Below are 24,851 nucleotides of genomic sequence, written 5' to 3'. Positions count from 1 at the left end.
AAAGCCGCCTGACCTGAAACTGCCACCAAATATACCTTCTTAACTGCAGCGACTCTTTCAACCCTGCTGCTTTATCAAACATTATGATATTTGTGGTGGCACGTAATTCAGCTCTGTGGTGGTTAACTGTGGATGTTTGTGAAATAAATGTAGTGTTCAGTATTTTATATTCTGTACCGTTTCAGCTCTCAATGTTTCAGTTACAGTGCTTTAAAGATTTTTACAGCAGAACAGGACTTAATCTGTATGTGATGTTAGGTGCATTTTGTGCCCAGTACAGGGCGTTTGCAGTATTACCCACCTATAGATGTCTTCATGTATTCCATCGTTAATATTCACATTAAAATGGAAGAAAAAAAACACATCCCAGTGTTAAAAGCAAAAATTCTGAGCTTTTGTTGAGATAATTTTGATGTCTTTTTAGGCCTTAAAGGGACAGTTCATCCCAAAATCAAAGATACAGTAGTGCTATAGTATTTATCCATCCAGATTGTTTTGGTGTATGTTGCTGAGTGTTGGAGATATCAGCCGTATAGATGTCTGCCTGCACTCAATAAAGATGGCACTTGTAAATAAAAAACAAACAAAACTCAACAGTAATGTATCTTTACAGAAATCATGAACACTCAAGATAATCCATGGACCTTGAAGTGAGCAGTTTCATGTAGAAACTATTTTCTTTCCAGACCGGCCACTAATATCGGAGCGCAGAAGGAAACATGCATCTACTCATGGATTGTCGGCTAGCTACCTAAGCTAACCAAGCTAGTTAACATGATAGTTTATATCCATGAGTAGATGCATGCTTCACTGTGCACGGTGATACAGTTGAGAGATGTAGTTTGGCAGTCAGTAATAGTTCCTACATGAAACTTCTCAGAACTAGGTTTGAGGATTATCTTGAGTAATCCGGTCATGATTTCCGAAAAGAGACATGACTGTCACTTTTTACTATAAGAAAAGGAAGACATCTCTAAGACCGACATCTCCAAACTCTGTAACACACACCAAAACTATCTAGATGGATGCATAGCACTAAAGGTAAGAAGAAAAATATGATTTTTTGATTTTGGGTGAACTCATTCGTTCCCGAGTCCTCGATCTTAACCTAATATGTAATTTATTGCATTTCATAATTGTTAGCCTTTTCAGTTGCACTATAATTACTCATCTAACTAAGTTTAACATGTTGTTTTTCCATGCTAGGACCAATCAGAATATAACTCCAGCACCATCAGGAGCCAGACCAACACGGTGGTCATCCGTGGACTCAAGCCAGGAAGCATCTACGTGTTCCAGGTCCGGGCCCGCACCGTGGCTGGGTTTGGACGCTACAGTGGCAAACTGTACTTTCAGACCATGACTGAGGGTGAGAATTCAGCCAACGTTCACCAAAGCACGCAGGGCTGTTATCACCTCTCATGCGTGGCCCATCGACACACCATGTAGTATAATATGGATGCAGACAGCTGCGGGAATGAAAGGGAATCATGCTGTGAAGTAAACAGTTCAAATTCTCCAAAAACAGATTAGTGTGGCTCCAAAATTATATTATTATGCTCATCGTGTCTTTTTGAGTAATAGGAAGCATCCCACACATAAAATTCATATAATTATTTCATTATTTATGTTTCTGCATTCAAGATTTTTTCCTTTATGTGGTACACAAATGCTTTCCATTAAAAGGAATGTCTTTTTGCCATTTGCCATCATGAGCCTTGAAGTCAAAGATGAGGTCGGAGTTGTGTTATCTTACTGTGACACGACTGGGAGAAGAAGGAACATTCAGTAAACATCAGTCATGTAGGTTAATGTTAGAGCCAAGGCCTGGGTTTTCCCCGCTGAACATCTCATTTCCTTCAGCCTGCAGTGCCCAGGGCCATCATTAGCTTGAACTTTCATACAAACATCCTTGATGCTGCCACACGCACAGATCCCAGCACTAAAGATATATCAAAACTGACTCATAACTGTAAATATTGAGCAAACTGAGGGTATACAAGGCTCTTTGTTTTCGGTTTTTACCGAAAATCTTTTTCTAAGAAAAGTAGATTAGTTCTCAGTGATATTCATCTGGATTTTATGTCCTAAAAGTTTGTTTCCTGCGTCAGAAAGTAAAGTTTATTTTAATGTAAGCACTGTAATTTAGTTTTGAATAAAGCTCTGAAAATGCAACAAAAAGTGAATAAAAATGAGCAGAAAGTGAAAATGAGTTTCTCTCAGACAGTAAAACAAGGAGATTAAACTCCTGTGTTTGCACTATAATTATATAATATTTCTAAATCTGAGTCAATATTCAAAATAAACACTAACAAATTCAGAAGTATTATTTTAATTACATTTGTTACGAATTGTTTTGCATGACTGTAGGGAAACAACATTAGCCTGAACTCCCATACAGACATCCTCGATGCTGCCACACGCACAGATCCCAGCGCTAAAAATATTTCTAAACTGACTCATAACTGTAAATATTGAGCAAACTGAGGATATACAAGGCTCTTTGTTTTCAGTTTTTTTTTACAGAAAAAACATTTGTTTCTCTTTTTAAAGAAAAGCAGATCAGTTAGAAATGATTTTCACCTGGACTTTTATGTCGCCATGCGGCTCAAAAGTTGTTTTCTGCTGCAAAAGGAGACGTCATCATAGTTTCAATTCAACACTGTACTTAAGTGACAAGTAAAGCTATGAAAATTATATAGAAAGTGAAAATAAGTTCCTCGCAGACAATAGAAAATAAGTTTAAACTACAGTGTTGCTTTAAATCTGAATAAATATTCAAAATAAACACAAATAAATTCTTATTTCTTTTGCCAATGCTACCTCAAAAATCCAACTGATCCTCTCTGGTCAGAGATGTGAGTCACTTCACTTTAATCCCCCTATTTAGCATTTATGAGCACTATAAAAACATAAATGGATAATAACATACTATAATTTTCTGTTTGATTCTGTTTATTGCAATACCTCTGACTTGTGTGTTTCTGATCCAGTCGTGTAATTTTAATTACTTTTGTTTAAAATTAATTTCCGCATCTAGATAAAACAATTTCTTTCCTGATAAAAGGTCTGATCCCTTAATTCTGGGTTTCTGCAGATATGGACTCCTGATCGGACATCAGTGATATAAACAGAAGTGTCCATTAATGTATTCGTCAACAAAACAACACATTAGTGGAGGCCATTGTAAAAACAAATAATACATGATAATAAAGCACAACACAGCTGAATCATATAAGAATAAAAAGTATATTATACATTAATATACACTGTCCTTATATCTGCCTACAACTACATTATAGTGTTTTATTAATCATTTAATAAATACTGATACTGTGTTTATAAAGTGTTACCAACACGGCATCTACCAATTATTTATACTATCCGGAAGCATGGGACATCGAGGGGAACCCACCAACTCGTGTGTCTGGCTTAAATTGTGTCATTCGCAGTGCTCAAGAGAAGTGTCTGGCTCTGCCTCTGTGTGCCCATTCAGTAGCTGGATTCCTGCTCTTGGCTGCCTGATCAGTCTGGGTCTCACCCAAACATGCTCTCTCTGCTCACTTCACACGCTTTCTGCCAGATGATTTGTCCGTATCCACGGCATCTGAGCACATTCAGTGTGCTTTGGAAAATGGTCCATTGCAGCCAGTCAAGATGCCAAGATGCTCATTGGTTCATCCAGCCGTATGTCTGTCTGTCACCCATTGCTCCCTCCATATGCAGTGGCTCAGATGCTCGTCCATATGTTTCAGCTTGTGACTCTGTGTGTGTGTGCACATGGCCTTATGTTTATGTATGTGTTTCTTCTTTTTATAGAGGAATACAACACCAGTATTCAGGAGAAGCTACCGCTCATCATCGGCTCTGCAGCCGCAGGCTTGGTCTTTCTCATCGCTGTGGTCGTCATCATCATCGTGTGTAACCGGTGAGTCAGTCCTGTCCCAGTTCTTTTAAAACTGATCATCTGCACGAGCTGGCAAAGTGGACTTCTCCTTTTTAAGTTGTGCTTTTATTCAGTGACACAGCATGAAGTCTGTTTGCTTTCACAATCGTATTCTTGTTTGACTAAGAGAAACAGAAAAACAGAGTCAGCTTTCTTGTATGTACACACATACTTTGCCAGTGATTCTGATTCTGATTAATACTCAAGATGTGAGCTGTAGAGATAAAACCCAGCAGGCTTCAAATATATTAATTCTTAATACATTCCAGTCTTTCAGCAGCAGAAATACTATATAAAAGTCAACATTGCTAACATTAAAGCTCTGTAGGTGCCTCTGCTCAGTGTGTATCGAATGTTTGTAACTCTGCCAAGGTTAGGATTTCAGTTCCCACTGGGCCCACTCACATTAAAACTGTAGCTTAGATCCTCTAAAGTGTTTTGATTCACAGAAGAATGTACAAGAAGATTCTGCTCGTAGATATCCCCTAGTATTTTATTTCTTGGATGGGAGTTGGACTGTTTTGCATATAGCAGTATTTCAACTTCTTGGATTACGACTGCTTAATGACACAGGTTGAGCACTGGATTGTGGGATAGTTTGTGAACATTGCCAGAAGAAAATGAAAGAGTGTATGATTGAGAGCCAAAGTCAGTCAAAGAGATAAAAAGGTTCTAATGCACTGTGATGGCCTGATAGCAGAACTTTAAAAGATATTTTAAACGTCTTTGTCAAACTGTTGGCCTCTTAAAACGTAGCCGACAGCAGCTCCAGCAGACAAATGATGTGCTCTTAAAACATGGTGGTGAAGGTAGTGTTGAATAAAAACTGTTCCCATCATGAAAAGGAGTGTGAAGTTAATATGAAAAAAGTAAAAATAAAAATGTTCTTTTGGAAATTGGACTTTTCCTCACAAGACATATTACCTGCCTTGTATAGTCAAACTCATGCAATTTGTTTCGACATTTAGCCAATACTCACACTGATATTAGGGAGTAAAAAAATACAGATATCGATATATCGACCGATATACACGTTATTTTGCAGTGATCTAAATTTTGTTCCAATAAAGATTCAGATTCCTTCACTTTGGATATCTGCCAACATGGATTCCTGATACAATATTAATGCTCTTTTTTTTAAATATAAAATCTGTAAAAGTCAGTTTTTAACCCTTTTTCTGTTTATTTTAATGTAAAAGTGCTGTAGCACTAAAAACTGAGTCAGCACAAACAACACTGAGTTTTATAATGACATTGACAAAGACGTCGTATTTAATGTGGATCAGTCACACCTGGTCGATGCCAGGTCTGTTTAATAAAGTCAATAACAACCCTAATACTCATGCAGATTGGATCAGTGCATCACTACTTTATATTGGACGTTTAAGCATTTTCCCCCTGGCTATGATGAAGTCATTTGTCTCATAGATCATTGTTTTATTTACTCTACTGTCCCACAATGCATCACACAACCCAATGTCATCCGCCCTTTTTAAATGAAAGCTGGTGGTATTTACATGCTCACCATGTTTACCTAACAGGGATTTAACTGTACTGCACTAGAAAGCAAAATAAAGATAGGTGTGTAGTGTGACTGAATGTTGGGCTGCCTTTTCCACTGCAGCAAAAAAACAACTGCCAGCTCCTCTGTCTACAAAGGCCTGGCTCTGCATGTGATCTTAGCTGGTGTATCTTTAGTGTAGGTACACCTGGGGGTGTTTGATCTGTGTTTCTGCCCCTCCCCGCTTCCTCTCTTTGAACCGGAGCTAGAGTTCTTTGTCTTTTCCCCAGGAGGCGTGGCTTTGACAGGGCCGATTCAGAATACACAGACAAACTGCAGCATTACACCAGCGGCCACAGTGAGTAAACCACCACTCCACTCTGCCTCCTCCAGCACCACGCACACCTGTCTCCATGACAACCATCTCACACAGTCATCTCCATGGCTATCATCACACACCTGTCTCCATGGCTACCACCTTGCATGCTGGTGTCCTTGGCTACGGCCCAGCACACCACCGCTTCATTTACCCGTCCCCCCCACTTGCGAGTAATCCTGCCTGTTGTTTGACTCTGGATTTAAACACGTCAAAACCTGTGTTGAAGTTTGTGTTGTGCGCATCAACACATTTCATAGTTAACTAAATCCATTGTGGTGGAAATGGGTCAGTCTTCACTCAACGTTTAAAGCTATTAGCATGCTAATGCAACATGAGTCATTTGCCATTGTTGAAAATTTCTAAAGACTTGGTGAATGATTAGAATTTCTCAATGACTTTCTCCCGTCATACAGTGCAGAAGCACAGAGCTTAAATGGCAATAATTCAGAAATAAATCTGGGAGAGAGAGAGAGCAGAGAAGTAATTTCACCATGGCTCTGTCTAAGATATTAAAGTTAATCCATCTTCCTGCTGCATGATTGGAAAAAAGCAGATCTTTTCCCTTCTTCAGTGTATGACCCCGTCTTAATTTGTTTATTTGATTGCGTAATTACTACCCGGCTTCATCCTTTTTATGTTAATTCCTCTCCGAAGGTAATAGCTTTCTCGATATAATCCGATCACGCTGTGCTAAGAAGACCAGGTTGTGATTCAGGTATTCCACAGCAGTTAACAGCAGAAGCCACGTGTTCCCTGGGTGCGTCGTGTCCTCTCACGCCAGTAACAGTTCAGACTTCTGCCCCTGTTATTGGTGGTCTCTGCCATCATATATGAGGGTGGTCTGTCAAACAGTGCTACAGCTTAGGAAGAGATTGTAGGGTTTTAGTAATGGGGGGTTTTGCCTGGTCAGATCCTCTCCATCTGTTCATCTCTGCAGCACGTTTCGTCAGCGTAGCGTGCCAGGTTTTGAGGCGGTGTGCATGCTCTTCCTGCTCTGCAGCAGCAGCCTAGACATGAGTTCAGTATCCATTCAAATAGCCTCAAGCCTGATGTGGAGGTGAGAGCCGAATAATCGGATTTAAAACTCGGGACACTTAAGTCCCTGAACACTTAAAGGCCACCTTAAGCCAATTTACCTGGCATCAGGGCTTAGGAGAGCCAATTTATTTCTTGGAGTGGAGCTGAGCGATCCTGATATAGGGTGCAGGTTTCTCTCCTGAGTGTTAATGGCACTATGACTCACCGGCGATGATACATATATATATTAACGTGCCTTATCACACCTAAGAAGACTGGCAGTACCATGTCCTTGCTGGCTGAAAAGCTGCACACAATAGCCATGAAGCACTAGTCATAACCACCATTTCTTACTCCACTACCGCCTCCGTCTTTTAACCTTCAACGCCTGAATGTCATGCAAGAAATCACACACTTGTACGGGAATGTGAGTGTGAATGCAAAGTGAATTGATTGTGAATGTGCCTGAATGAATTTGACTGTCAAGCCTGCAGGAGTGTAAGCATGACCAGCAGAATCAAATATTATAGTGGCTCTTTCCTTTTTCCAAGTGACTCCAGGAATGAAGATTTATATTGATCCGTTCACATATGAGGACCCCAACGAGGCTGTGAGGGAGTTTGCCAAGGAGATTGATATATCCTGTGTGAAGATTGAACAGGTCATTGGTGCAGGTAATGGAAAATCTGACTGAAACGTGCATGGAATACAGCACTGTAAAATAGGCTGGTTTAAGTTGATTTCCAAGTACAAGTGGATGCACAAAAGCAGCTTACTTTTACTTGCTCATAACACTGCGAGCGTAATAGAACCACTGCTTTTTTTTTCCCACAGGAGAGTTTGGCGAGGTGTGCAGCGGTAACCTAAAGCTCCCTGGCAAAAGGGAGATGTTTGTGGCCATAAAAACTCTGAAGTCTGGCTACACTGAGAAGCAAAGGCGGGACTTCCTCAGCGAGGCCAGCATCATGGGGCAGTTCGACCATCCTAACGTCATTCACCTGGAGGGCGTGGTCACCAAGAGCAGTCCTGTTATGATCATCACTGAGTTCATGGAGAACGGATCTCTGGACTCCTTCCTCAGAGTAAGCAATCAGATGTTTATTTTTAGTTGTTCCTGTGTTTTCTGTCAAAACATGTTGTTGCTATTGCTTTTTATAGTGCGGTTGAGATGTAATTTGTGATTATTTTATACCAATTCAATTTTATACCAATTCAATTACAGGCCTGTATTTGTGCTCTGTATATTATCAAACAGGAAGTGCCCGGTATAATCACACAGCTAATTGGTTTTCTTCAATCTGATAGTTTAAATTAATTAATTGGCTTGTCCTCCAGTGGCTCTTAATTTTAAACCAGTTAAACAGAGAAACATCAGCTTTAAAAGCAACATTATGTAACTGTTTAGGGTCAAAATAACAGCTTCAAAATCATCTTGTAATAGGGTGAGTGGTGTCTCTTGGAAAACTAATCAGTTTAGCTCACATTTATGAAAATATTACATTAGTGGGACATTAGTGCAGAAGCCCTAAATGGCCAAATGTGCAATTATATTTTTAATGCCATTATCCTGAGATCAGGAGTTAATTATTACGTTATCTCAATGAAGCAAAGATCAGTCTCACATGATAACAGATTACTCCATGTCATTCTAAATTAACCCAATATCTCGAGATAACAAGCTCGTAATTATCCGTTATCACGAGAAAACAAAAGGTCCTTCCATTTTATCGCTTGTAACTTTATGTTTATTAGATCAGCAGTCCCATGACAGCATGCAAACATGGTATCCTGACAACCGCAACTGATTTAAGATGAAATTTCAAATTAATGAGTACCTGTTATTGATCAATGCGTAAGACTGCATCAGTCTAATGCATTTATATACATACTTTGTTAGGAATACTATTCAAACACCCACCAATGTGGATAGTTTCTTTTCTTGTGACAACAAGAGGTTGTAGCCTACTGAACAGTCGTGCATCTGCCACGAGTCGATCACTGTATGTACACAGAATTGACAATTAAAGCATTTTAGTTATTACATCCGTCACAGACTAACATAGGGCTACATAGCATAAGGAAAACTCTAGCCAGCTACTCCTCGCTCTAAAAAGTAAGTGTGGAAACCAGCACTTCGTACATAAGCAGTGTGGGTATGTAATGTTCCACTCTCATGAATCCCATAAAGTCATTTACTCATGATAAATGACCTTGTTATCTCAGGACAATAATGTTTGTTATTCTGTGATAATGACATAAATAACTCATAATATCGAGAAAACAAATCAAATTTAACTTGTCATCACGGGAAAACAGAGGAAATAACATGTTTGATCCATGGCTGTTTAGGGTTTCCATTCATTAGACATCAATAATATTAAAATGTAATCATAATATTTGAAATTAGTGTCGTATTTACTGGTAAAACTAGTTATCTGTATGGTAATAATGACAAACTGCTTCAGCACATCTGACAATGTTTTGATATTAGGCTGACAAAACCTACTGCTGCTGTTGACAGCTCTGCACTGTAACAGCTTGAGCTAACGTTAACGTTAGCTTCACAGACTGACGGGTGGAGCTGCATCACTGCTTTCAAACCCTCAGGTCTCTGCTCAAAGGCTTTTATTGTGGTAAGCTTTAAAAAAATGATGCGATGATCTTAAAAGTTTAATGGGAGTTCCTTACAACTCCATCCATCAGTGTCTGTTATGCTCGACAACTGCAGAGCTACCTGCTAGCGGTCTGTCAGAAATTGAGGCGAGGCAATCGACCGGTCAACCAAGCATAAATTATTAACCAGATAAAAGACAGGATGTGTTTTTGTTTTTTCTGCAACTCACTGACTTAAGGTTAACCAAATACAAATGAGTAAATGTACCACTGACAGTTAGCTGTTACCTATTATAGCCAGTGAAATCAACAGTGGTCAGTTTTGATTTTCAGCTGCTACAAATTAAGACACAGTTTATTTTAAGTTACACTTGCAGATGGTGCTCTTGCTATTCTGTAAACTGCACACTTGTAATTTTTGTATAAAGAAGATGAATCATTCTTCCCAGAGGTACTTAACTTTAGTTATTCAGACATCTGACAAATAAGGACTCATATCCCTGTTGCACATTAACTCACACCAGCAATCCTGCACACTTATTTGTCTAATAATGTGACATGTTTATACACTCATGCACAGTAATCCCACTTCAAGCAAATTATTTTTCTCTCCTGTGTAGTTAAAATATTGTCAGCCAAGTAGAGCTGTTCTCAGCTATGCTACCACGCTTCAGTATTAACACTCACAGACTCTGTTTTCCTCTCGTGTTGATTTATTTAATGTTCTTCTCTCTATATTTTATTGTTCAATAATCCAAAAAATAGATCTGTTTTTCTAGTTAGACTCCAGGACCTTTGCTTCTCTTTGATGTTTCACTTGTTTTTTGCTTTGCATTCACCGCACACACACATTTTTTTTTCTCAGACTCCCTGACACGAAATATGCAGCGCTCATAAGTTTATGGTATTTTTAATTTTCATAATCTAACCAGAGGAGGATATTACAGAGAACCTACCGTGTTCTCCCATTTACAACCCGCATAAATAATTCACACACTTTGCAAGACTTTAAATGAGATGTCAGATATCAGAATGAAGCTGGCTATGAGATGTCACACAGCCCTTTACCATCTGCCTCGGGATGTTAGTGAAATAAAAACAAATTTTTTGCTAATGTGACTTTTTTGGGATGCTTTCATCTCCCCTAATTGCTCTTTTTGCATTTTTGAAATGAGCAAAAAAGATCTTTTAATTTATGGAAATTTGAGATGTATGATCTCTGCCAAAAAAAGGTTTATTTTTAGTGCAAATGATGTAATGGGAACTCTCTGTTTAATGTAACACAGAGACTATGGCAGTGTAAGTACTGTGAGAATGCCACATTATAGATTAACTTAAAGGGTAATGCCACTATTTTGTTTACATTAAAGTGTGTTGACAAGTGAGAGTACAACTACATATGTGAAAAAAGTAATATAAAGCCTTCTGTGGCTCCAGAGGAAGCTGCATGTAATCAGATAAATTGCCACCAGTAATGTCACTCAGTGGCTAGGTTGCATTGTGGGTAATGTAGGCAACACAATTTGAAAAGAAAGACGAAAGCATGGAATGAAAAAGGCGATGTCTCTGTTTCTGCTGTATCAATCGGATCAGAGTGCATTGCTAGACCAGTGGACTGCTTTTCAAAAACTAGAGCCTACATTACCCACAATGCAACTGCCACTGAGTAACATCACTGGAGGTTATTAATCAGATTAAGAGCCACAAAAGGCTTCATACTTTTTCCACATATGCAGTAGCACTCCCCAAGACCTGTAAACACACTTTAATGTGTAAAATTGATAGTTACCCTTTAAGCCACCACCTTTTCTGAAGAAAACAGTTTATACTGTCTGATTCACTACACTACAACAGAATTGTGCAGTACAAGGTCGTGTTTTGTGAATACAGATAAGTAGTATAGAGTAAATTATGTAGACATTAAGAACCTTTTAGTTTCATGGAAATAATGAAGAATTTAACAGAAAGCCTGAATGCAGTGTCTGCCTCTTTAAATGATTTCCACCAGTTTAATACCCGCCCTGACAGTCAGTTTAAGCCCTCTGCTGCAAGCCTACATCAAAACCTTCCTCAAGAAGACGACATGCAAGCTCCTGTCAGCACACTGTTCAGACCGAGTCTTTATTTGCATTCTGCCTCCGACCTCTGAGACACAAAGCATCAGCTCTTTTTTGGAATTTGATCTCGTGGTGAAGGGTGTTTGTGTATATGTAGATGTTTGCTAAACATATTTGACAGCACATTGTATTCAAAACAACAGCGAACCTCTACGGCACCTCACGGTGACAGTTTATGACAACAATTGCTGACGGTGTCAGAGTGTGTGAACACGGCCTGTGTCTCCTCTGAGGTGATTGGTGGGTGGTTGTTTACAGTGGGCACTGCAGTCTGCACCGTCTCCCCTGCAGAAAGGTGCAGCGTAGAGAGAGACGAGGAATTGGGAGAACAGATCGATCTGAAAAGTCCACCTTTGATATAAAATGTGTAGTATAAAACATTATTTATTCACACAGTACCATTAATCCCTGGTTCTTTCTCCCCTCTAACCTGACCCCAAAGACTTTGGAGGAATCTTTCCAATTAAAGTATATGCAAACACAGCACTCAGATTAGGTGGCGATGTGTATTTGTGAGAAAGGTTTCATGAATAATGCATTCTGCTTAATTGCTGTGGTACACGAGGAAGAGCAGCTTGACGTGAGGAGAAGCATCCGCTCGGCTAATGAGCAGCCAAGTGTTTGAAAGAGAAATAGGCTAGTAAAGCGGTCATGCAGACTGTTAATATAGCTCTGCTCGGGGGGCTCTGCTCGCCTGCCCTTCCAATTCCCTCTCTTGGCCTTTCCGTCTGTCCACACCCGTTCCCGAGCTGCCATGCCTCGTTCTCTGGAATCTTCTGTTCTCCGGACGTCGTGGTGGGTGGTGGGGAGAGTGCAGGTGTGCGCAGTTGGAGGCACAGCTGCACCACTGCTCCAGACGCTCCCCATGCATGGGGTAAAGCCCTCACCAAACCGTGGAGGGGAACAGCTGTAGACAGCCAGCCAGACCCAGCTTAGCCCTGCCCAGCCCTGAGACCAAGCCGAACCTCGCTGTTACTGTCCTTCGGGGCCTCTTCAGGGAAACTAATACGACAAAGTAACTTTTCACCATTAAGCACATATGGGTTGGGTTACAAGCAGACATGTCAAAATTAAATGATTTATAATTTGACTAAAAGGAGTTAAGTGGGAGTCAGTTTGTATTATTAATGGTGTATTTTGTTAAAATGGGCTGCATGGATGAAGAGCTCTGAGAGAATGACTCTCCCAGGTGGAGGCTTTCAAGTTCTAGTGGCATATTTTTTTTGTGTTCGTACTAGATTGAGACAATCCTCCTATAAAATCGTCTCAGTCTGTGCTGCTTTCAACCCTTCAGCTCAACACTAATGAGGCACAATAACAAGTTTCTTGCTGTACTGACAGCATGATATTGAGATGTATAAGGCTACAGCTAAGTATTTCTATTGTTAATTAGTCTGTTGATGATTTTCCTGATTAATCAATTAGTTGTTTGGTTTATAAAAATGTCAGAAAAAGGTGGAATTTCTCAATCCGTGTTTCCCAAAGCCCCAGATGATGTCCTCAAATAGAGCTGAATAAGCAGAATTCATTTCTTTAAGTCTGTTGCTTATTTCTTATTCTTATTTCTTACGTGAAGATTCTTTAATTGTGTTAAACAGTTGTTTAATTGTTTAAAATAGATATGTTGTTTGTCTTAAGTTTGTTTTTTGTTTCTTTATTTGAAACTTTTTATGCCGCAGTCTTGAACAGGATTTCAATTTCAGTGGGAATATTCCTGGTAAAATAAAGGTTGATAGAAAATAAAATAAATAATCGATTATCCAGTTATTGCCTCCTCTTTATGAAGCACTCCTTGCACGAAGGTATTATAAGACAATCTCTGTGTTTTACAGCAAAACGATGGGCAGTTCACTGTCATCCAGCTCGTTGGTATGCTACGCGGCATCGCCTCAGGCATGAAATACCTGGCCGACATGAACTACGTGCACCGTGACCTCGCTGCCCGAAACATCCTGGTCAACAGCAACCTCGTGTGCAAGGTGTCGGACTTCGGCCTCTCGCGCTTCCTGGAGGATGATACATCAGACCCTACCTACACTAGCGCTCTGGTAAGAAACACTCGAGTCTTACATTCCCCTCAGATCTAGAGTCGGGTCAGACAAGTGTAATATAGAGTATTTTTTTCATCTTGTCTGACACTATCTGAACGTCCCTGATTGATAGACCCATTCATCCGGCCCTGCCAGTTGGTTTTATTTGACCCAGGTCTGACGTGCACTCCCACACTGCTCTCCCTATCAAGACAAACATCACCCCTTCACCTGTTCTTCCCTTCCTCCTCATGCAGTATTTCATGTACCACACTTCACTCCCAGGGGTTTTGTTATATCCACCTCCCAGTTTGTATTACCGTCAGCATTGTTGCCGTGAACAGTGTCTCTCTCCTGAGTCAGGACACTGTGACGGTCGGGTTTCGGTCTCGTTTCCTTCACCGAGGTTGTTGCCCTTTGTGTTTGCAGGGAGGGAAGATTCCTATCCGATGGACTGCACCAGAAGCTATCCAGTACAGGAAGTTCACCTCTGCTAGTGATGTGTGGAGCTACGGGATCGTCATGTGGGAAGTCATGTCCTACGGAGAGAGGCCGTACTGGGACATGACCAATCAAGATGTATGTATTACTCTTGCCTATAGTCATTGGTGTTGAGTTAAACATTCTTTGGAAACGACGCTTCACTACACACGTACTGTAGATTTTTTGCTTCATGAGTTTCATTACAGCCGCAGACTCCACGGAGATAAATTTTGTCATTGTGTCTGCTTTCCTTTAGCTAAACAGCAGCTTTCACTCATGGGTTTTATATGAAAATTCCCCCACACTCGCCACAGAGACCTAATCAGATCATTTGAAATGCACAGCAGTGCTCAGTGGACAATTTCTGCTCTTGACTGGAGCCTCCATTTCCTATCTCCCTCTGGGTAGCGGAGGAGAGAGCAAATTATGGAGAGAGAGATAATGAAAATAGTTTCAAATTGAAAGTGAGAACACTAATGTGCTAAGAGGGACTGAGGACCTCAACGGTTATCTTATTAGCAGCTCCAGATAGTGTTTCTGCTCCATCGGGGTCCTCGTTTGGAGGTCTCATGAATGAGATTAATCTGGGTTTGAATGGAGCTCCTTTAATGGCTCTGGTAATGAGCAGGGGATTGTGCGTCCTCGTCACAAGTGTCCTCCAGGTTGTCTCACTCTGTTAGCCGTGCACCACCTCTGCGTGTCCCCCCCCGACCAACAACATCACCGGCCAAGTCGGACGAAGCTTTAATGTGGCTTTACAGAGAGAGAGAGCATTAAATAGTTTGTGGAGGCAGAGATGAGGTCACTGCTGGCAGGATGTGAAGTTGGTGGAATAAAGTTTATATTCTTAATGACCTAACTGGTGTTTAACAACACTTCACATGAAGAACTAATGGGCTGATTTGTGCACACATATATGTATTTATACATTAATATGAATATATGTTTAAGTAATACTGTAAATATAATTTAATAGTTTTGACTCATAGGCAGTAACGTGCAGTAATGACTCCAGCAGTTGTTTTTCACCACATAGTGAGAGGCACAGACGCTCTTGATCATCAGTAGTGCAAATAATTACTGCATATTTGACACGACTGTTGTGAATGACACTAGACTTATTATCCAAAGACATCAAAGCTAGTGCAGCAGGGCTCATATAACCTGAGAGAATGTGGGGTATACGTGTAGGTATCGTGGTGGAAAGTAATTTATTTCGAGCAGCAACGATTAGTCGACTAATCTATTCGTCAATAAACAGAAAAATAATCCCCAACTACTTTCAATTACTATTAATCATTCACGTTATTTTTCAAGCAAAAATGGCAGAAATGACTGTTTTCAACCTCTTAGACATGGAGATACTCGTTTACTTCTGTTTTATAGCTTACCAAATAAATATCTCTGAATTTTGGACTGACAAAACATTAAAAGACAGAATTTTTCTGTTTGTTTTTTTCTTCTGATATTTTTAGACCAAACGATTAATCCGTTTATTTAGAAAATAAGCAAGAGATGATAATTCGATAATGAAAATATTAGAGATATATCTGTATCGGTATTTACTGTACCTGAGCCTCGCTGTAGTTTTTCCATTTCCTGCTGCTTTATACTTCTCTGGTACTTTTTTCTCTGCTTCATTTGTCTGACAGCTGTAGTATAGTGAGTATTAAATAGTACAGTAATAAAAGCGACTTTTCAGGTTAAGATTTTACATAGAAAATATAATAAGCCTTTGAAAACACTGCTTAGTTAAAGATTAATTGAGTCGTTACCAATCCTTTTGGTTTTAATAAAAAGAAGCTGTATCTATCTGGGGCCCCCGTTTACTTAGCCAATCCACCAAAACCCTCTACATTTCTGACATGGCTCGATTTAAATAAAAATAAAAGGGTTCAATATGTGTCAAAAAAAAGCAAAGTTTTGTGAAAAGTCCAAATAAATCAACATAGAACAAGTTAATCATCTTCCAGCTCCTTCAGTTTATCTTGTGACCCTTTGAAGCAACATAACTGTTTGGACTAAGACCTCAGTTTATAATGCAGTTAAAACTCGCTCCACTCCAACCAGCTTCAACACTAAAATGCTACTGACACACAGATACACTACTTTTAATGATAAAGTAATCAAAAATATAAAAATATATCAGTCATGAAGGACATTTTATAGCATAAAAAGTACATTTACTTTTGATACTTTAAGGATATTTAGTTGCAGATGCTTCAAGAAGACTTGTGAGTACAGGACTCCTGCAGTATCTTACACTATTGTATCGCTGCTTTTACTTCAGTAAAGTATCTGATCGTCCATCACTGGATCGTGTACTGTGTCTCCTCTCCATCATTCGATCTCCATTTTGTAGAGCCTTATAGGAACCCTTAGAGATCTGTGTCTCCCCCTGCAGGTCATCAATGCCATAGAGCAGGACTACCGGCTGCCCCCTCCCATGGACTGCCCCAGCGCGCTCCACCAGCTCATGTTGGACTGTTGGCAGAAGGACCGCAACAACCGGCCCAAGTTCAGTCAGATCGTCAACAACCTTGACAAGATGATCCGCAATCCCAACACGTTGAAGGCCATGACCCCGTTGTCTTCAGGGTGAGCGACAGGAAGGCTGCTGATTTAAATTCAATTTGTTTTATGTGATTTACTTGTGTTCGCATTGTCTGCCAGTAACGCTCGGAGTCAAAACATATGCTGTGGCCTTAACTGTGTTCCCACTGGGTGCATGTGTGTTATATCTTGTCTCTATAGGCTGCCCACAACACAGGCCTTTGGTTTGAGCATCAGTTCACATTGATGTGGATAGCATGTAGAACAATATTATGCATCTGATCGGCGTTCCTCTTCCGAACAGGAAACTCATACTGCTGCTACAGTGCCATCCGCAGCATGGCTCACTTTTTTCCCGAACACTGTGTCTCTTGTTTCTCCTGGCGCCGAGCGGTTATGTAAATTAAAGCCTTTTGGTTTGATAGATCAGATCCTTCCCACGAACGCTTTGGGCGAAACCTGGATTGAAGCAGTTGTGCAATTTTCAAAACAAAACATTTTGAAGCGTTTTGCTCTGGGTGTTAGTTTCCTTCGAGAGCCAGGGTTTACTGATTTCCATTATCCCTGTCTGTACTTTCATTTGTGGTGGAGCGCAGGACCGAGGGCCAGATTTTCCACAGACACTGAGTGGATATATTGGCTCCCTGAAGCCTATCACTTCATTTGGAAAACACACTTTATGAGGAATCAGTTTGGAAAATGTCGGTTCATGGATAAGGCCAGTGGGATTCTCTCGATTCTGTCTAGCCTTTTGAAAATGTAATGTAATAATTCATGTTTGAATCACACGCAGGTGGTCTGGGCTGGCTGTGATGTCAGACATGCCACTTTGTATTTTCATTATTTGTAATGGCTTCTTCTCGTGTCCCCCCCCTCAGTGTTCATCTCCCTCTCCTGGACCGCAGCATCCCAGACTTCTCCAGCTTCAGCACTGTGGACGAGTGGCTGGATGCCATCAAGATGGGCCAGTACAAAGACAATTTCGCCAACGCTGACTTTTCTACATTTGATGTGGTGTCCCAGATGACCATGGAGTAAGTGCTGATGATTCCTGCCGTCCTGGGCCTGATAAGCAGGGGGAAAACAATCTCACGAGGCGGGTTTGCTGAGTCTCGTATATCCCCAAAACCTGAACGAGCACCAGACTTTGCCTCTGGCCCGTTATAAAAGACACAAGCTGCGCTGTGTGTAATTAGCAGATCGTAATACTGCAGTTACAAAGCTGAACAGTGGGCACAATAGCTGGAAGCCATAACAGTTCCCTTTATTCTCTGCCATGTGTTAGCAGGCCTCGCCATGACCTCAGTTTAAGGGCTGAGAGGAAACATCGTTACTTTGGGTTACGGGGTAAATTATTAGGAGAAAAATCATTCATTATGTCAAAAATGCCCAATAGAAATCATTCCAGTATCACGAGCCAGAGATTAACCCACAAAGATGTTGAGCTTCAATTCTCTGAACAAAACAGATGGTAATGTGTAATCCAATAAGTGTGATTGCTGTTGAGATTCAGAAGAATCAAGAGAAAGAAATTTTATTATTTTACTGTGGATCAAAAAAGCTGTTTGAGGAAGTTATGTTTGGAGCTGATGCCACTCCCTCCTTACGCAGTGTAACTCGCAGTTTATTTTGGCAGTTTTGATTTGGCTTATGACCCCGAGACGAATGATGCGTGTCTACAAAACACTAGAGTCAATGAGATGTTGTGAATTTGCAGTCATTTGTGTTGGTGGCAGTAGTTGGGTGGGGCTTACCACAACTGTCAGTCACAGAAAAAATAAACACTGAAGTGGCATCCAAACATTTTTCTATGATTATATACGCTTTCTGGCCTCAAAGACGGTTGAACACGCAGCTGCTTCTCTGCAGTATGACAGTGTTTCACGCCTGTTACTTCACTGTCATCTCAGTCTTCAGTCGTCACGATTTGTTTCAGCTGTTTTCTGCCAGCCTCCTCGTCAGAACTCCATATGTTACCTCGTTATTTAATGTTGCTGATATTTTTAGACAGATAGATAGATAGATAGATAGAATTTTAGAAAATAATGTGCAGGATTTCCACCAGCAAAGTTTGTTTGTCACTCGAATAAGAATAGCTGGTCCACCTTAAAGGTCAGTCCACCTTAAAGGGGCTCTGTGATGTGTCTTTAGTTTATGTTAGCAGGCTCCATTACTAAACTAACGTTAGCTACGGTTGCTCCCTGTTAGCGGAGTGGAGAGAGGCGCTGAGACGAGCCACTCGAGAACGTACGTAAAGTCACATTCTTTAGTGTGTCGCGGAAAATCCGACCCCGGTCCTTTACAAAGAAATCCACAGTCCAGCAGCATTAAACCGAGAGAGACGTGGAAGGTCTCATTTTTCACGTCACGTTACAGTCCGCTCACATATGGCCAATAACAAAGTGATAATGCATTTGAATAACTACAAACTGTTACATAGAGCCCCTTTAAATGGACCTGGGTCGAAGTTGTCGCTAACTCCCTGGCTAACCACGTTCACTATAATCAGCAGCTTGCAAGAAAGACACAACTTGGACTGGGTCATGAGGAGTTGTGCCATTTATTCACAGACGCACAGCCTTAACCGTACACACCGAGCACTGCCGCGTTCACCTCTGTAACGTCGCTGTGAAACTCACCGTCTCACACATGCTCTTGTTTTCTTTTCATTTTCTCTCCGTCTCCCTCGACACTCGCTAACTTAACTCACACAACCTCAGCAACATCTGAGTTATTCCTGAAAGGAGTTTGCTACTTGAACTGTATAACACTTTTTAGTTGGAAATCAAAGGTACAAAGATATTTTAAAAAAGATTGTATAATGTTTTGGCACGGCGGGCTGCTGGTGTTGAAATACACTGACGGAAACACTGATGTGTGTGTGTCAGCTCACTGCCGCAGAGAAGAGAGAGTGATATGATAAAAGTGCAGCTATTAACTGTGTATTGATACTGCAGAGAAGGAGGATTGAAGCTATTTCTGATATTCTGAAATGATATGTAATTTTGATAATTGATACGGCTGCTGATAAATAGGCAGGATATAAGATAATTAGATAGCGAGACAGAGACAGAGGGAAGGAACTGTTTATAGTCTGTGGTCTGACATCTGCTTGTGTGTCTCCTCACAGGGACATCCTGAGGGTTGGTGTGACGTTAGCAGGCCATCAAAAGAAGATCCTGAACAGCGTCCAGATGATGCGGGCGCAGATGAACCAGATCCAGTCGGTGGAGGTTTGACCCTGCCGAGCGGAGCAGAGGGGGAATAAAAAAGGCGGTTGGGATGCAGGGCTCTGGGTGTTGAGGATGGAGTGGATGTTTTTTTCGCGTTACAGTGTGTCTGGTCTTCCCACCGGACTACCATTCATCCCCCCGTTCCCCTCTCCACTTCCCTCTCTCCTCCTCTCATCCCCTCACCCTGACTCTCCCTCCATCCTTGGGATCAGCTGTGGAGAGTCGTGGAAAACAAGAAAGTCTGTGCGATCGGAGGGCGTCGGAGGGCCCACAGCCGACCCACGGATTTTGGAGCTAGAAACACGGGAGGTTAGAAGTGACCAGCAACACGTTTTTTCAATCTTCCACCAATTTTCATTTGATGTTGAACATTTTATTTTTTTGGTTTTGTTTGTTCTGATAATTTTGTAAAGAATTTTTTAAAGAAAAAAAAAGAAAAACTGAAGAAAAGGCAAGGAGTTTATCTAAATTTATAGATGATATAAGGTTGTACACTAGACGAACTGAGTAGGAAAGCTACCCTTTAAAAGGGCAAAAAAAAAAAAAAGGAAACAAGGAAGAGTTGAGGAGACGAGCCCATCCTCAACAAGGTGTGGATATTGTCTTTGCCATTTTTAATTTTTGGACATCGCGAGGAAACAGAAATCTCTGTGGGCCTCTGAAAAGGCAAACTGCGGAGGAGACCGAGGGACCTGACGTGCACTCCCAGCTGTTTCCCCAGGAGAGAAAATAAATCTAAAAAAAAAAAAAAACATGAAATGGACAACTTTTGGCATAGACTGATGTCAAAAAAACACATTCGTTCAGACTGACAACTCACCGAGTGAAATCGACACTCGAGAAAAAGAAAAAAAAAACATTTTTCTCATTGCAAGTAATTTTCTATATTGTGTGAAATTTTGTGATGAAGATTCCGTCTCACCATGCTTCCTCTCACTTTAGGCAACAAAGACGAGTTTGTTTATTATTTTTTCCTTTCACAGTGAAACACTCACAGCTTGCCAAATAGATCTCTTCCCTTCTCTTGCACCCCAGTCATGATCCTGTACTGTACATATCAGATGCACTAGACCTGCCACGACGCGAGGACTCAGAAAACAGTTGTAATCGATCGGTTCGGGAGCAGAAGAACTGACCGCAGGGAGGATTTTTAAGTTGTTTTCAGCTTCGGTTTCTTCTCTCATTCTGTGAAAAAAAATAAAATAATAGCTTGTTAAAAAACTTCCTCCGTAGATTCACACGAAAAGAAACAGGTTCTACTGTTTACATCAGCACACACGCACACACACACACACAGACACAGTACGTCCTGATATAGCATCCTCCATCACATTGTTCATCTCTGTGCATATGTGCACATGTCGCACGTGCACACCACATGCACAAAGAAGCCGTGGCTCCCGTCGGGACTCGTGTTTGATCGCATGCTGAGTGAGTGGTTAATTTCACAGTGCTTTGATTTGCTGCAATTACTAGAACTCTGTTTGGTAAGAGCTTGGATTTGACACACTTTACAGATTATAATGTGGCTGCATTATACTCAATGTTTCTTCTTCTTCTTCTTCTTCTTCTTCTTCTTCTTCCAGTTTTCCTTTTGAAGAGACATTTTTTATGTTTAAAGTATTACAGTTTTGATACCACACATGGTTATTTTACACACATAGACTTTACAATCAGGCGTTTGTTGAATGAAAAAACAAAAATGCAACGTGTTATATTTTTGCAATTTCTGTATGGATATTATTGACTTGTTATTATGATCACTTTTAGTTCATTTTTTTTTTTTTTTCCTGCACTGAGTCGACTGTTTGACTCCAACAAACACTCTGGATCTTCCATCAATGCTTAGAAATTTTTATTTTGAAAAACATGAATCATGTTGGTGCACAAAATGTAGATAAACAGCCCTGATTTTTATTTTACCGACAGTGTATGCATTTCTTGTACGGTTTCCTGTGAACCATACTGTCTCATGAGTACACAGCTGTCAATCATCGTTTGTGTTGTCATCTGTAACCTGGCGTAAAAGGTGCGTGAGGGGAAACACGGAGCTGGTAGCGATGCAGCGATTCCCCGGAGAGTTGCGGGTTTATGTACACAGCCAGTAAACGATATCAGCAGCGCGGAGTTCCCACTGGGCTCCGCTTCGAGGCCTGACAGCCAGACATGGACGTCCAGCTGTGAGCCATCGGTAAGATGTGTCCGGTCGCAGCGGGGCGGCCGCACCCCGATCACAGCCGCTCTGTCCGGGTGCTGATTCCCTCTCTCTCCCCTTGATCACACACATGCCTGTCAGCCACCTGTCTGCCGCTTCCTACTGATCTCCACACAGTCGGCTTTCTGCAGTTGTCTGGTTTCGTCTCGGCGAGTTCAAAAGCACCAACAGCAGCGGGCGAGCTGACACTCATCAGTGGTGCAGTTGTCTGATGTCTTGTCCTGATGCTGCATGTCTCCGACTATGTGTGAAAAAGATCCCCTCAGTCCGGACAACGATTCTCAGACTTGACCTGAGTTTCTGGTGGTGTCACTACAGACAGCTTTAAGCACCAAAGCCCCCTGTCGCTTTACCTTTCATTATCTCTGGCTGTCCAGATAATTCAAAGGCAGGAGTCGAGGGATTTTTTATTCTCTTTCTGCTACGTAATCCTCTCCTCGGTTATTTTCATCTCCAGTTCAACACATCAGAAGGCATATTTTCCCTGGAAGCTTTTATAACATGAAACTGGAGGAGGAGAATCATGAGCTGTTAGTCATAGCTGAGAGGCGAACGAGAAGTGATGCTGTGACCTAAATGCCACCGATGCCAACATGCAGTTTGCTTTTTAAACTGAGCTTTAGACCGTCTTCCTTTTCCATTTCTCAATACTTAACAGCTCATCAGTTTTACGCTCAGAGGCCGTACATCTTCTCATGGTACGGCAAATATTCCGTCGTCAGGAAAAACACTTAATGTTGTACGAAGAAATTAATCTAAAGTATACACAAGGCTGCTGAGTTTCTGCTCCGGGCTCCATTAAAGCTCATTCGGGCGCTTGTCCACGGATCCTGCCAAGACTTTGAGTTATTAATCAAGCAATTATCCTTGAACTTTGCTTGAAGGGACTACCTTAAAGAAATACTTACTGCTAGACATAAAATAGTGCTGAAGTTGACTTTATGTTGCATACTGCCAGCGTGCGGGAATACTTGTTGTTGAGCTCCTTTCGGAAAAGGATTAGTTTGGTGTTTTTCCAAAAACCTTTTTCGATTGAACGTGGAGTGTTTGAAAGCACTGCATGAAGTATTTATGTATCTTATGGCTCTTATGGCACAAAAAGAGACGTATTGTTGCAGGTTCAAGCTGTGCAATGATAGTGCCACAAGAAATTGACGCACTTATGTCAAGTGTTTCAAGTGATTCTGATTCAACAGCAGACCGGCTGCTTTTTCTTTTCTTCACACCAGAGCTCGCAAGCTGTGAAAAAAAAGCCCTGATCTCCAAATTCGAGACTTTTGAAAAATGTATGGAAACCGAGTTACTAATTCATCTGGTGCAGTTTTTTATGGAGGGCATATTTCTGACAGATATTTTATGTGGTGATTATTCTTTTATCACCTCTCTGAAATTAGATGAATATTTCATTTAAGTGAACTTATTGTCCATTACCGTAAAGATTTCTCACAGAACAAAAGGGCAGTCTGAATATTGGATCACTGGTTAAGTTAAATCCGCTGTTTTTCAACTCAAGATTTGTATATACGGACGATTCACTCGGTCATGTCCCCTTCCTCGAAGCGGTTTGTTTTCTCCCGTTCACTTCCCACTTTGCAGATGAACTTTTATTGTGACGTTTTACAGCGCCAAAAATATGCCATCCACACACACAGACTCCAGCTTCTCTCGGTTGAAAAACTTTTTACAGTTTTCCTCTGGAAATTGAAGTAGGCGCGGCGTGGTCGTGACTCTCATGATGGTTTCACACCAGCGTTTGGCCCGCTGCAGCTTTTTCAGCAAAACATGCTGTACTTTCTCCTCTTACATCTGTGAAGCAAATAAGTTTTAAAAAACCACTCAGTCCTGCCCTCACCGTGTGCCAATTTTTGAAGGACGGAGGAAAAACCGTTAAGTCTCAGTGTTACTGTTACATGATAGTGTGCATAAACACGAGCAGTGCCAGGCTGTACCCGCTGGGGCTGCGTTTGAACGCCGCCCAGCCACAGCATGGTCAGAGTGAGAGGTCTGCCTCCCGTTGTAGAAGACAGAAAATGGCTCCTGTTTAAATGGATGCAGCACGAAAGCACCGGAGCGCCCTCTACTGCTGCGGTGGTTTACATGTAGCTTGTTGGATTTTTTTCAGGTGCAGATAGTCTGTGAATGTTGCAGCAGGACACTTCAGCAGGCTGCTGATGGACAAACGCTGGCTGCTGCTCAGAGGGAGCCGGCGTCTTTCCCTCTGTTTCAGACCACTACAGCACCTGTGTTCCCCGATATGACCCTGTGTTCCCCTCTGTTGCCCCCCCCCCCCCTCCCACCACCACTCTGGCTGTTGGTTGTTACAGACGGGGGATCTTCACGCGTCCCCCGGTCCTTTAAAAGCCCACATTATAGACCAGTGCCGGTTCAGACCACTGTGACTGATGTGGGAGATCCTGTATTTCTGTATAAATGTATATTGACTGTAACCCTGTGAATGATGTAACAATTTCATTATTTGTAATATTGTCATTGGTTTATTTTCTAAAAATGGAAAGCCCAACTTGACTCTCCTCAATAAAAAATAAGATCTGTTATAAAACAGCGATGAGTTTTTTGTTCATTTCAACATAAAATCAAGTTTGGACTGTTGATTTAAAAGAGGTGATGTGAAATCTGGTGCGTCCAAAAGATTATTCTTAAAACATGGAAACATCATTCATAAATGGTAAATGTATAGTTAATTAAACTTTAGTTAATAGTTGTTTCACTGTTAACAAACAACAAAATGCTTTATAAACCATTT

At 41.1% G+C, this 24,851-nt stretch overlaps 1 protein-coding gene across 4 annotated transcripts in view; it reads left to right on the top strand.

Moving 5' to 3' along the window:
• ephb2b (eph receptor B2b) overlaps positions 1–24,649 on the top strand; it is a 134,434-nt gene extending 109,785 nt beyond the window's left edge. Inside the window, exons 7-16 of one of the 4 annotated variants that reach the window (XM_084348885.1) lie at positions 1,207–1,369; positions 3,820–3,928; positions 5,741–5,805; positions 7,404–7,517; positions 7,678–7,925; positions 13,406–13,621; positions 14,033–14,182; positions 16,491–16,684; positions 17,518–17,673; positions 19,770–24,649. In XM_084348885.1, the coding sequence (XP_084205011.1) occupies positions 1,207–1,369; positions 3,820–3,928; positions 5,741–5,805; positions 7,404–7,517; positions 7,678–7,925; positions 13,406–13,621; positions 14,033–14,182; positions 16,491–16,684; positions 17,518–17,673; positions 19,770–19,878 (1,524 nt within the window). In that variant the 3' untranslated portion in view covers positions 19,879–24,649. Of the gene's footprint in view, positions 1–1,206; positions 1,370–3,819; positions 3,929–5,737; positions 5,806–7,394; positions 7,518–7,677; positions 7,926–13,405; positions 13,622–14,032; positions 14,183–16,490; positions 16,685–17,517; positions 17,674–19,769 lie in introns of all 4 variants that reach the window. The other 3 variants (XM_084348883.1, XM_084348884.1, XM_084348882.1) reach the window with 3 other exon arrangements.
• Positions 24,650–24,851: the final 202 nt, after the last annotated feature.

The sequence above is a fragment of the Pagrus pagrus genome, assembly GCF_965226575.1.
Source record: "Pagrus pagrus genome assembly, chromosome: 3".
Classification (NCBI taxonomy): Eukaryota; Metazoa; Chordata; class Actinopteri; order Spariformes; family Sparidae; genus Pagrus; species Pagrus pagrus.
This window is presented reverse-complemented; position numbering and strand designations above follow the sequence as displayed.